The 12,329-nt window shown below is 48.1% G+C and overlaps 1 protein-coding gene across 2 annotated transcripts in view; it reads left to right on the top strand.

Moving 5' to 3' along the window:
• The window catches only part of CFAP77 (cilia and flagella associated protein 77), a 131,033-nt gene that overhangs the window by 88,341 nt on the left and 30,363 nt on the right, over nucleotides 1–12,329 (top strand). For both annotated transcript variants that reach the window (XM_053281613.1, XM_053281612.1), the window contains exons 2-3: nucleotides 1,977–2,076; nucleotides 3,789–4,017. In XM_053281613.1, coding sequence (XP_053137588.1) covers nucleotides 1,977–2,076; nucleotides 3,789–4,017 — 329 coding nt within the window. The remainder of the gene's footprint in view (nucleotides 1–1,976; nucleotides 2,077–3,788; nucleotides 4,018–12,329) is intronic.

Genomic DNA, 12,329 nt, shown 5'->3' with positions numbered 1-12,329 from the left:
TACATCTTCATTTTCAACAACTTTTTCCATTTTATGGTCCCACCAATGTTTGGCTACAGGTAGCTTGTATTTTTTGCAGATGTTCCAGTGTATCATCCCGGCTACCTTGTCATGCCGTTGTTTGTAGTCAGTGCGATCTTTTTACAACAGCTGATGTGGTGGTCCACGGTTTCATCTGCTTCTTTACAAAGGCGGCACTTGCTGTTTGTGGTTGACTTTTCGATTTTTGCTCTTATTGCATTTGTTCTTAGTGCCTGTTCTTGTGCAGCTGGTGTTAAACCCTCTGTTTCTTTCTTCAAGTTGCCATTCTTAAGCCATTGCCAGGTCTTGGTGATGTCTGAGTTTCCACTTACATTGTGCAAATATTGACCATGCAGTGGATTATTTTTCAATTTTTCTGCTCGGTTCTTGACTTGTTCTTTCTTGTAGGCCTGCTTTCTTTCATTGGTGTCGAATAGTTTCGCGTTCTTGACCATTTGAAGTGCATCTTCTTCACTGTCCTTGATATATTCTTCAAGGCCTCTTTTCTCCTCCTCTACTGTTTGATGGACTTGCAGCATTCCTCTTCCACCTGAGCTGCGAGGGAGGTAGAGCCTATCGACATCACTGCGGGGGTGCAGAGCATGATTGATAGTCATGATTTTCCTGGTCTTACGATCTAGCGTCTCTAGCTCTGCCTGGGTCCAGTCTATTATTCCTGCAGCGTATCTGATAACAGGTATAGCCCAGGTGTTTATGGCTTGTATGATGTTCCCGCCATTGAGTTTGGACTTGAGGATTTTTCTAACTCTCCTGATGTATTCACTTCCAATTTCTCTTTTAACTGCAGTGTGTGCGATGCTATCAGCCTGGAGAATGCCCAAGTATTTGTAAGGTTCTTTCTCTTCCAGGTTCTTGATCTTGCTTCTATTGGGCAGTTCTATTCCTTCTGTTTTTCTTATTTTCCCTCTGTTCATTATTAATGCAGCACACTTGTCTCGTCCAAACTCCATTGCTATATCGCTACTGAATATACGGACAGTGTTTAGCAGTGATTCAATTTCTGACTGGGACTTTCCATACAACTTCAGATCGTCCATGTACAGCAGATGGTTGATTTTACTGGATGTTTTAGATGTTTGGTATCCGAGGCCTGTTTTGTTTAGTATTTGTGAAAGTGGGGTCATGGCGATTACAAACAACAGAGGGGATAGTGAGTCCCCTTGGAAAATGCCTCTTCTAATGCTAACCTTTCCAAGTGCTGGTCTTGTGGTAGCCAGCATGACTTGTCCCCTTAGCTAAGCAGGGTCTGCCCTGGTTGCATATGCATGGGAGACTTGATATGTGAGCACTGTAAGATATTCCCCTTAGGGGATGGAGCCGCTCTGGGAAGAGCAGAAGGTTCCAAGTTCCCTCCCTGGCAGCATCTCCAAGACAGGGCTGAGAGAAATTCCTGCCTGCAACCTTGGAGAAGCCACTGCCAGTCTGTGAAGACAATACTGAGCTAGATAGACCAATGGTCTGACTCAGTATATGACAGCTTCCTAAGTGTCTCGCCATTGATTGTTAACTGTGTTGTTGTTGTTATTGTTGTTGTTATTAATTCGATTTCTATACCGCCCTTCCAAAAATGGCTCAGGGCGGCTTACCCTCTCCTACCCTGTAGGGGTGATCGCGCAAATGACCTTTATAAGTTAGGAACATAGGAGACAGGAAGCTGCCTTAGACCAAACCAGACCCTCTTTATCTGTATGCAAAACAGATACTGTGCCCATCATGGTCCCAGCCCATGTCCCACGATTCCACCGAAAAGAGGTGCCAGAGCTGAGTGAACCCTTGGACCAAGCCACGGATGCGCCCTCGTCAATCAGCCCTGCATAGCTGATTCTCGCCTCCTGCAGGGGAGTTCCTGGATTGCGATGCTGGGAAATGAAGTGCAGAGTCCTCGGAAACGGCACTCTTAACGGATGCCTCTTCCCTGTCTCCATTCCTTGCAGCCGGAGGTTGGGAAGCCACGCAGAAGTTGTTACACTCTCCCAGGCTACGCTTTCAACTATGGGTTATACCTCCACGGGGTCGACGGAGGTGTGGCTGAAGGTAGGATGGCTGGAAACAACCTGTTAATTTCTTCTGGTGTTTTTACCTTTCCACTAGTGGCATAATGATGTGACCAGTGCCCATGTCTACTTTTTTTTTGGGGGGGGTGCCTGCTGCCACTGAGACCCCTGACTGTAGCAAACCCCCAGGATGTTGATGTCATCACACTGTGTTGTGGTCAGCAAAGGAGATCAAGATGACCATGGTTGTGAGTTGGAAACACAGAAGCCAGTGACATAGGATGCTGCCATATACTGAGTCAATCTAGCTCAGTATTGTCTACACAGACTGGCAGCATCCTATAGGAACAGAGGAAGCTGCCATATACTGAGTCAGACCCTTGGTCCATCTACAGTAGCTCAGTATTGTCTTCACTGGGCTGAGAGAGACTCCTGCCTGCAACCTTGGAGAAGTCGCTGCCAATCTGTGTAGACAATACTGAGCTAGGCGGACCAAGGGTCTGACTCAGTATATGGTAGCTTCCTCTGTTCCTATAAGATGCTGCCAGTCTGTGTAGACAATACTGAGCTAGACAGACCGAGGGTCTGACTCAGTATATGGCAGCTTCCTATGTTCCTATGTAATCTTCTGTCCCTTCATAGGGGTTAAAATACCATCTCCTTCTCCATTCAGTCTCCAAGAGTGGGAACATTCTTCACTGTACGATACATAGTTATAAAAATCATCATCATCATCATCATCATCATCATCATCATCACTATTATTGCTATTATTACCAGTATCTCACAACACAACATTAAACCATCAAGTAAAAACACATACATGAAATCACAAAACTCACAAAAACAAAGCAAAACTATGAGAGACAGTTTGGATTATTGTAACGCTCTCTACCTAGGGTTGCCTTTGAAAAAGATTCGGAAGCTTCAACGAGTCCAGAATGCCGCAGCCCGCCTCCTCATGGGTGGCCGTAGATTTGAGAGTGTCACACCTCTTTTACGGTCGCTGCACTGGTTGCCAGTTCACTTCAGGGTCCAATTCAAAGTGCTGGTTCTCACCTACAAAACCCTGATGGGCTGAGCACGTGTATATCTCCGGGATCGCCTCTCTTGGCCAGTTGTATCCCGGCCTGTGAGGTCTTCTCAGCTGGCCTCCCTTAGTGTCCCAGGCCCTGGTGCAGTGCGTGGTGCCTGGGCCCATAGGAGGGCCTTCTCTGTGGCCGCCCCTCTTCTTTGGAACACTCTTTCCCAGCCCCCCAGATTCGTTCAGCCCCCTCCCTGGCTGCTTTTAAGTCCCTTCTCAAGACCCACCTGTTTCGCCAGGCGTTAATTAAAGATAGTGTATTATTATTATTATTATTATTATTATTATTATTATTATTATTATTTGTTATTGGTATTATTGTTCACCACCTAGAGTCCTTGGAGGAGGCGGTATATAAGAAAATGTTAATTAAGCAATAAGATACAATACAAAACAATTGAAAAGCTTTTTCAGAGCCAGCTTTAAAAACCAAACTGAAAAATTGGCCCTGGCAAGGGCTGGTCCCCTTTCAAAAGTGAAAGTGAAAGTGAAAGTGGCATGGGAGATCAGGGAGGAGGTCGAGTGGCCAGCAGCCTCCGCTCTTCCCTTTGGGCTTCTTGCCATTTCAATGATTCCATGGGTTGTTGATTGTTGGCTCCAAATAGGTTTTCCGGTGTTTCGGCATCCAGGCATGTCCTTTGACCCACCCACCCCCTCTCTCCCCCTAGCCATCGGCCACTGGAATGCAATCAAGCCCAGACCCCCTTCGGCCAAGACGAGGGGCCGTGACTACGTGACCATGAGCCGGCGGGCCATCCAGGAGGGCTACGTCACCCCCCACGAGCAGCACTTGTACCGCAAACTCAAGGAGATCCACCTCAGTGATGATGACGAGAGACGCTTCAAGAGGAACCCCCCCAACGTCCCGGCAGACATGACTTATGGCAGGCCCGCGCGGTGAGAGGGAGAAGGATGGAGTTCCTCACGAGCTCCCTGAAGTGGGGGGGGGGAGGAGAAACTATCTGTACCCCCACTTATTAAATCGTGGAACTGTAGAAGTGGAAGGGTCCTCGGAGGTCCTCTAGCCCACCGCGCCCTGGCAAAATTGCAGGAACCAGCTGCTGCAACATCCCTGACAGAGGGCTGAAAAGCTGTAGCTCAGAGGTGGAGCAGCTGCTTGGCATGGAGATGGCCCCAGTTCCCTCCCTGGCAGCATCTCCAAGACAGGGCTGAGAGAGACCCCTGATTGAAGACTGCTGCCAGTCAGTGTAGACAATCCTGAGCTAGGGGTCTGAGTCCGTAGAAGGCGGCTTCCTATATCCTTCCTTCCAAAGCGCCATGGGGATGCATGGTTCGGAAATTCATTCCATGCATTCCATGGCCATTTGGCAGGAACCAGGGCTTTTCAGTGGTCAGTCCCTCTCGATCATTCACTAGAGCACCTGCCTGCTTGCATGCAGAAGGTTCCAAGTTTCCACTCTGGCAGCATCTCCAAGATAGGGTGGAGAGAGATTCCTACCTGCAACCCGGGAGAAGCCACTGGCATTCTGTGTAGACAATCCTGAGCTAGATGGATCAAAGGCCTGGGTCAGTAGAAGGTAGCCTCCTGTGTCACTGTTCCAGACTGTGGCTGTATGGAAAATCAGCCAGAAGTCCTAATGCTTGTTTGCTATGCACTGCTTGCAAAGCTTGCAAGAAGCACGAGGAGAGGAGAGGAGAGGAGAGGAGAGGAGAGGAAGCTGCTGGCCTATCTTCCCCCTCCCTGCTCTCCCATGCCACTTTCACTTTCGGTTTCAAAAGGGGACTGGCCCACCCCAGGGGCATGGGGCAAGGCAGTCTTTAGTGCTTCTTCTCTGGTGCCATGGCAGCTTGAGCAGCCCTGGTGCCTGAGGTGAGGGGCATAGGCTGCCTTGCCCCATGCCCCTGGCAGGGGCTGGTCCCCTTTCAAAAGTGAAAGTGAAAGTGGCATGGGAGAGCAGGGAGGAGGAAGTGCCCAGCAGCCTCCACTCTTCTCTTTGTCCTTCTTACAAAGCTTGCACCAGTCAGAGAAGTCCTGAACCACTGCTCTGATGGCAGTGGGGATGGAGCATCTTGCCACTCAGCTGGTGCCCCAGTAATCTGCCCCCTAAGCAAGGGCATCTGCAGGAAATTTGGGGGATGGGCAGAAAGCCAGGGGCATAGCTATTGGAGAGGGAGCCCATGTGAGAGAGAGATAATGTGAGAGCCCATGTGGGAGAGAGATATCTCCATATTGGAGAGAAAGTCAGTGTGGTGTAGTGGTTATAGTGCTGGACTAGGACTGCCGGAGACCCGAGTTCAAATCCCCATTCAGCCATGAGACTCACTTCTCTCTCAGCCTAACCTACTTCACAGGGTTGTTGTGAGGAGAAACCTAAGTATGTAGTACACTGCTCTGGGCTTCTTGGAGGAAGAGCGGGATATAAAATATAAATAAATAAATAAATAAATAAATAAATGAATGAATTCGCCCCTCTCCCTGGTGGCCTCTCAGAGTGAGTGAGATAATAGGGAGGGGTGGAGCTGGGGGCCCTTTGAACTCCCTAGTCAATTATAACTAACCCCTGGGCAAAGCCATCCATCCAATATCCCCCTCCCTATGCCCCATTGAATTCAATGGGAACTGGCTCAATGAAGGGGGTGGCAACTGGCCGCTCTTGGCCCATCCTCCAGACACCCATGCCCCTAAGGCAACCATCTTACCTTGCCTCTTGAATGGATCACCCCAGTGGCTGGTTGTTCCACCAGACAGAGCCACTGAAATACCGAAGGGCATTTAGACCAGCTCCTGCCTGCCCCTCAGTAGCATAGCCATCATAGGGCAGGGGGCAAGTATCCCTAGGTCATGGGGATCTGGTGTAATCAAAGCGTTCTGGAGTGCTGGCTAGACACTCCAGTGGTACTTTTAGACTAGTGTGGGGAATCAACATGAGTATATGGAACAGTCCATTACAGTATCAATTTGTGCAAAGTTTTGGTCTGGAAATATAGTACAATCAGATTTATTTAGGGGTAATCAGGGTACAGGGAAATTAAAAGATTGTTTAGGCATGGTGAGGAGGCAATGAAATCTTAACTCACAGTGTTAACTAAAGTCTCAAGTGGAGGCATTTTAGCTTAAGGTCCTAATTGTCAATGAATCAGCTTAAGGCTTTACTTGGAAAAAGGACCAAGATGTAGACTTAAGGAGGAGAGAGAAGGGAGCAAGATGATTTAAAGGGATAGACAGTTAGTATTACCAGTCGTGATCCGTTGGTGCATTGGGTGAACTTGCAGGTTGGAGCACATAGGCAGATTTCCTTGCAGGGAAAAAGTAGAAAGGCAGGAAAGAGAAGAAGTAAATGGTGCAGTGTGACCACTCATGGGCTTAAAAACCATGTGGTATAGGTCTGTGTAAATGTGGGAGCAGAGTCCTTTCTCCTTGGGTCCAGGGTAGGCTCTGAGAGTTCTCTGGGTATTCTGAGTGCCCCAAACATGTGCTTGGATCGGGATACAAATAGGCAAATTTATGCCCTGGGGCCATGCATTTATGCCCTGGGGCCATGTACTTCCTGTTTGCATGAACCAATCAAGTGGGTGCGATCTTTAAGAAACGAAAGATGGAATGGCTGTTTGAGATGTGTGTGTGGAGTACTGAATGGATGAACTCAAAAGCCTTATCTGAGACTGGGACATCTCTTAGAAACATGGGAACATAAGAAGCTGCCATATAATGAGTCAGACCATTGGTCCACCTTGCTCAGTATTGTCTACACAGTCTGGTAGCGGTTTCTCCAAGGTTGCAGGTGGGAGTCTCTCTCAGCCCTATCTTGGAGATGCCAGGAAAGGAACTTGGAACCTAGATGCTCTTCCCAGAGTGGCTCCATCCCCGAGGGGAATATCTTACTGTGTTCACACTTCTAGTCTCCCTTTCATATGTAACCAGGGTGGATCCTGCTTAGCTAAGGAAAGAAATCATGCTTGCTACCACAAGACCAGCTCTCTTCCGTAGACCAGCTCTTCTTCCTATCTTCCTGGGAGAGAGAGAGAGAGATTTTCTTTTCCGGTTAACGATCCTACCTTGGGTCCTTGCCAGCTCGTTAACATTGTGATAGGAGGCTGAGGGTGTGCCATGCTTACCTGGGTAGTTGTAGGAGCGATTAGCCAGGCTAATCCCATTGCGAAGGGAGTTAGTGATTTCTTTTGTGACGGTCTCTTTGACCTGGATTTGCTTGCTGAGCTTCCACCTCTTTGCAAGAGAGACCACGAGGGATTCCCTAAAGTCATTGGCTATTCTGATTATTGGGAAGGGTTGCCCCATGTTTGCTTGTGCGAAGCGACCAATATTGCATAGTTTGCCAGATATGAGCATGTGCAGAGTTCGTCATCCCTTAAGCTCAGGTATCTGAGATGGAGGGGGCGAGCCTGCAACTCCAAACCACATAGAGGGGTGCTGTTTGCAGCCCCAAAGCAAGTTGTTTTAGCAACACTGGGGGCTGGTAGGACACCCCCTCACCTCCCCAGGGCCACGGCATGCCACTGGGAGGGATACCCCATGGTGGCGACACCCCTTGAGTCAGCAAGCTGATGTTAGGCGGGTGTGGCCTGGCACTGCAGGGGCAGCGAGAGGGTGATGCACACCCTCACATCCTGTCCCGGGACCACCACCAAACCCCGCTACACCCTTGCTGCTGATGAAAAAAGATCTGTGCTTCTGCTCCCTGGGAAAGAGCTTTCTTTGCTCTCTGCAGCACCAGCTCAGATCTTCCATGTTAGATTTTATGTTAAAAAGTTAATTGCTAATAAAAGATTTATTTTTTTTTAAGGAGGGGGAGAGAAAAATGGCAGCAACGCTGCGGAGATGTGATGAATGGCACGGAGGATTTTACACGATAGGCAAATGGGGTTTGCATATGCAAATTGAATGGATTTTAAAATGGTCTTTAATGACAATTTTCGTCGCAGGCATTAACATTAATTGCAGCCAAATGAAAATGCAGCATTTGGTTGCTGTTAGCGGCAAATGCCCGGGCTATAAAGCTTTATCTTGATCAGAACTAGCCGTCATGGGTATGACAAGGTGGCTCAGTAAATTGCAAGCAGAAGAGCTTTTATGTAGCAAAACTATCCCCCAAAGCCGGCCAAAATCAGCATCAATTTTGCTTTATTTCTTCATAAACGGAGGTTAAATGGCTGCCCAAGAGAGACCCAGGCACCATTTGGAAATTTGCTTACTTTTTTTTTTTAACCGCAGAAAATTCTGAACGAGACCAGCCGCAGAATTTGCCCCAAAAAGAGAGATGCTATTAATTTAAAGTTATTATGGTTTATCTGGAATCTTCTATAATAGCTACCTTTTATGCAGGCTGCTGTATTTATCCTCTCGCTTTAAAAGCATGTTATTAAACCAAATCAAATTACAGACTCATTAAGGCCACTTTAGGCTAAAATAAAGAGAAAGGGGTGGGATTTAACCCATTCATCCAGACTGTTTAAGAGAGAAAAGATTATGTGGGTAAATGGCTTTGTCCATGGCCAGCATCTTTTTAAACCTTCTGTTGAGACAAAACATATGATTGGACACAGAATGTTCTTAAAACTGAAATGCAGCCTCAAATGTGCTAAGAATGTGCTCTCACACGACACTAGAACCAGGGGTCATCCCATGAAACTGGAGTTTGGGAGGTTTAGGACCGACAAAGGGAAGAACTTCGCACAGCACATATTTAATTTACGGAATTCTCTGGCACAGGATGTGTTGATGGCCACTAGCTGGATGGCTTTAAAAGGGTTTTAGACAAAGTCAGGGAGGACAGATCTATTAGTGGCTACTAGTCTGGTGGCTGTGGGCCACCTCCAGCCTCAGAGGCAGGATGCCTCTGAATCCCAGTTGAAGGGGAGCAGCAGCAGGAGAGAGGGCATGTTCTCGCCCTCTTGCCTGTGGGCTTCTCAGAGGCATCTGGTGGGCCACTGTGGGAAACAGGAGGCTGGACTGGATGGGCCTCCTTGGGCCTGATCCAGCAGGGCTGTTCTTATGTTCTTAAGAATCTGATCAGAGCCGCAAATGAAGGAACCACAGTTCTGTACTTGCGGGATGGTCTTCCGATCAGAATTTCTCTCTCTGCTTTTTTCCTTGCAGGGGAAAAGATACAGGGAGCGCACAGAGAAAGGGTTAAGCCCCGTATCGACTCCAACCCCACCGCACTAAGCAAATTTTGGTCGTTTCTGTTTCGTAAAGAAGTCAGGAGACCGACATTTCGATTGGCCTTCTGACCAAGAGTTCTCAAATGTGGGTCCCTAGATGTTGCTGGACTACAATTCTCATCATCCCCTGCCATTATGGCGGAAGGCTGTGTATGATGGGAGTGGTAGTTAGGGATGTGCAAACAGGTTTGAAGTTGAACGGGTTTGGTTCGAAGGTTCGGGGTAGAGCCGAACCACCCCCGTTTGGCTAGACCTCAGGGTTCGTGAACATTTTTAGGGTAAAAATGTTTTTTAATTAAACTTCCCACCTCTGGGTGGTTCCTCTGAGGCAGTGGGTGGGGGGTCTGTGGAGGTTTTCCCTTCCACTGCCTGCCTCACTTCCTTAAAAAAAAAAGCCCTGCTCGGCTGGCCTTTGGCCCGTTCGGGTCGTTCCCCTGGAACAGCAGCCATTTGGCGGCTGTCGCACCTGAACAAGTGCGCAATGGTCCTCTGTGTGGCCTACCTGAGCAATGGCCAAATGGGGCCATTTTTGAAGGAAGAAAGGCTGGCAGGGGGAAGGGGAGCCTCCGCGGACCCACCCACCCCACCCCGGAGAACCCCACCCGAAATTCACCTGAAATTTGCTTTGACCAGGGGTTCTCAACCTCAGGTGCCCCGATGTTGTCGGACTACAACTCCCATCATCCCCAACCACAGCGGCCTTGGGGAGCTGTAGTGCAAGAACATCTGAGGACCCAGGCTTGGGAGCCCTGCCTTAGATTATACCCTTCACAAGATTGATTCTTTGTGCCAGATTTCCTATGTATCAGACAGGTATTCAATATTATATGAAAAACTTTATAATGATAGAATGCTGAAACATCAACTCACTTTAACTAGCCAGGCACTAGTATTTTTATTTTATTTATTTTATTTTCTGTACCGCCAGAAAGCATTTCGCCATCCACAAAACATCAAATTTGGCCTGAAAAGGCCTCTAGAATGGGGGGGGGGGGGGAACCAGCGCTCGATTCCAAAAACAACAACTAAAAGTAACTCATGACAAATCCAAGACAAGGAGAGATTAAGGGAGATGCTGGTAAATCTTCTTCTCCTCTCTCCCCAGTAATGTCTAGTAATGCAGCAATGGCTTATTTTATGTTATTTTATTTATTAAATTTGTATACTGCCCAAACTAAATTAATTAATAGCCCTGGATGGCTTGCAACTAAAAAACAATGCAAATTTATAATCAGTTAAAAAAAACCAATTAAAGCTAAAGTTTAAACAGTTTAAAAGAATTTAACACTAGAAATGTAAAAATCACTGAAAGCCAGATTAAAAAGATGAGCCTTAAGGGTTCTCGTGGAGGCCTTTTGAAGAGCCAGCATGGTGTAGTAGTTAGAGTGTTGGACTAGGACCGGGGAGACCCGAGTTCAAATCCCCCTTCAGCCATGAGACTTGCTGGGTGACTCTGGGCCAGTCACTTCTCTCTCAGCCTAACCTACTTCACAGGGTTGTTGTGAGGAGAAACTTAAGTATGTAGTACACCACTCTGGGCTCCTTGGAGGAAGAGCGGGATATAAAATGTAATAAATAAATAAATAAATAAATAAATAAATTTAGTGGTGCTGAACCTCAAATGTCCATGAGGAATGTGTTCCGGAACTTGGGAGCAGCTGCAGAGAAGGCTCTGAATCACCACCAGATAAACACTTGGACTAGGGATGTGCGAACCGGTTCGAATTCGAATCGGCCCAATATCGAACAGGCCCAGTTTGAAGGCTCAACATCGAAACCATCAAAATTGGTTTCCGTTCGAACCGAACTACGCTTTTTGGTTTGTGCACACCCCTAAATCCAAGACTGGTTTTTTCCCAGTATAATTCATGTTAGAAATCGGACGTTAGACAGCAGAGGGGTGGGGTCAGAGTCCCTTTTGGGTTAATACAGGTATATCCTGTATTTAACCTGTATTTTTTAAAGTGGGTGCTCTTAAATCTAGAATCATCTTCTATTTGGGTAAATATGGTATGTCTACTCCCTTTTAAAAGGAAGGAAGTGAGTGTGCCAACCCGGACTGATGGGAAGGCAAGCCCACAGTGTAGAGGCCACCAACAACTGAGCCCTACTGCTCAACATCGGAGAAGGAGAATTTGCTTCTTGTACTCTTTAGCAACTCCGCCACCAGCCACACATAACCACATTTTAGGCACCAGGAGCAACTGGCAGCTGGCGTTTTGCCCTGACGGTCTGCTTCCTGCCTTCTCCACGTGCCTGCTTGTGATACTATCCAGGACGGTGCCAATAACCCAGGCACGGCAGCTTGTTTTATGAGCTGTTTACCGCGGAAGGTCACACACCCACTGATGTCCGGGCATGGCTCGAATCGGAGAACCGCTCCGACCTATTTTTTTCCCCCCGTGTTCATCCCCGCCTCCGTCACCCGCTCCCTTCCCGGGGAACTTATTTCCTCCGAGCCACGTGGCTGGCTTTTGTTGCCAGAGTAATAAAAAGGACATTTTTCATCTCCCCTTTTCCCTTCCCTTCCTCTTAATATCAGACAGAGATTTATTCCTTCCCCGATGCCTGTGGTGCTGAGGACGGGGAGGGGTCAGAGAAGGCGCTGATGGGACAATAATAGATAATATGGCCGCTCCCAGGAGCCTTGTCCAGGACCGTAGCCTATTCATCAGCAGCCAGCACTCATGCCAAGGTCAGCGCTAACGAGGATGTGGTGGGCTCCCCGGCCGCCCCCATGGGGCATCCTCTAATCAGATCGCGCGGATCTGCGCTCTGGCGTCCGATCTTTACAAGAGCTGGCTTGTGGAAACCAGAATTTGCAAGTGAGAGGTTGCCCCCTACGTACAACCGCTCAGTAACCGCCGATACGGCCGCATCGGCGCTCCTATCCAGGCCTCCCTCCTTCTCAAAGAGGCTCCAATCGCTGCTTTAAAGGGGAAGCAGCTCTTTCAGCATATCATTTGGGGCATGCGCCTACTAACTGAGCAAAGAGGCACCTTTGAAAGTGGTGACTCTCTTGTATATAGCAGGGGGGGAGCAACCGGCCCTATCCATCCCCAACACAG

This window comes from Hemicordylus capensis, chromosome 17, assembly GCF_027244095.1.
Source record: "Hemicordylus capensis ecotype Gifberg chromosome 17, rHemCap1.1.pri, whole genome shotgun sequence".
NCBI classification, from domain to species: Eukaryota; Metazoa; Chordata; class Lepidosauria; order Squamata; family Cordylidae; genus Hemicordylus; species Hemicordylus capensis.
The sequence above is the reverse complement of the archived record's forward strand: the minus strand, read 5'-3'. Positions and strand labels throughout refer to the sequence as shown.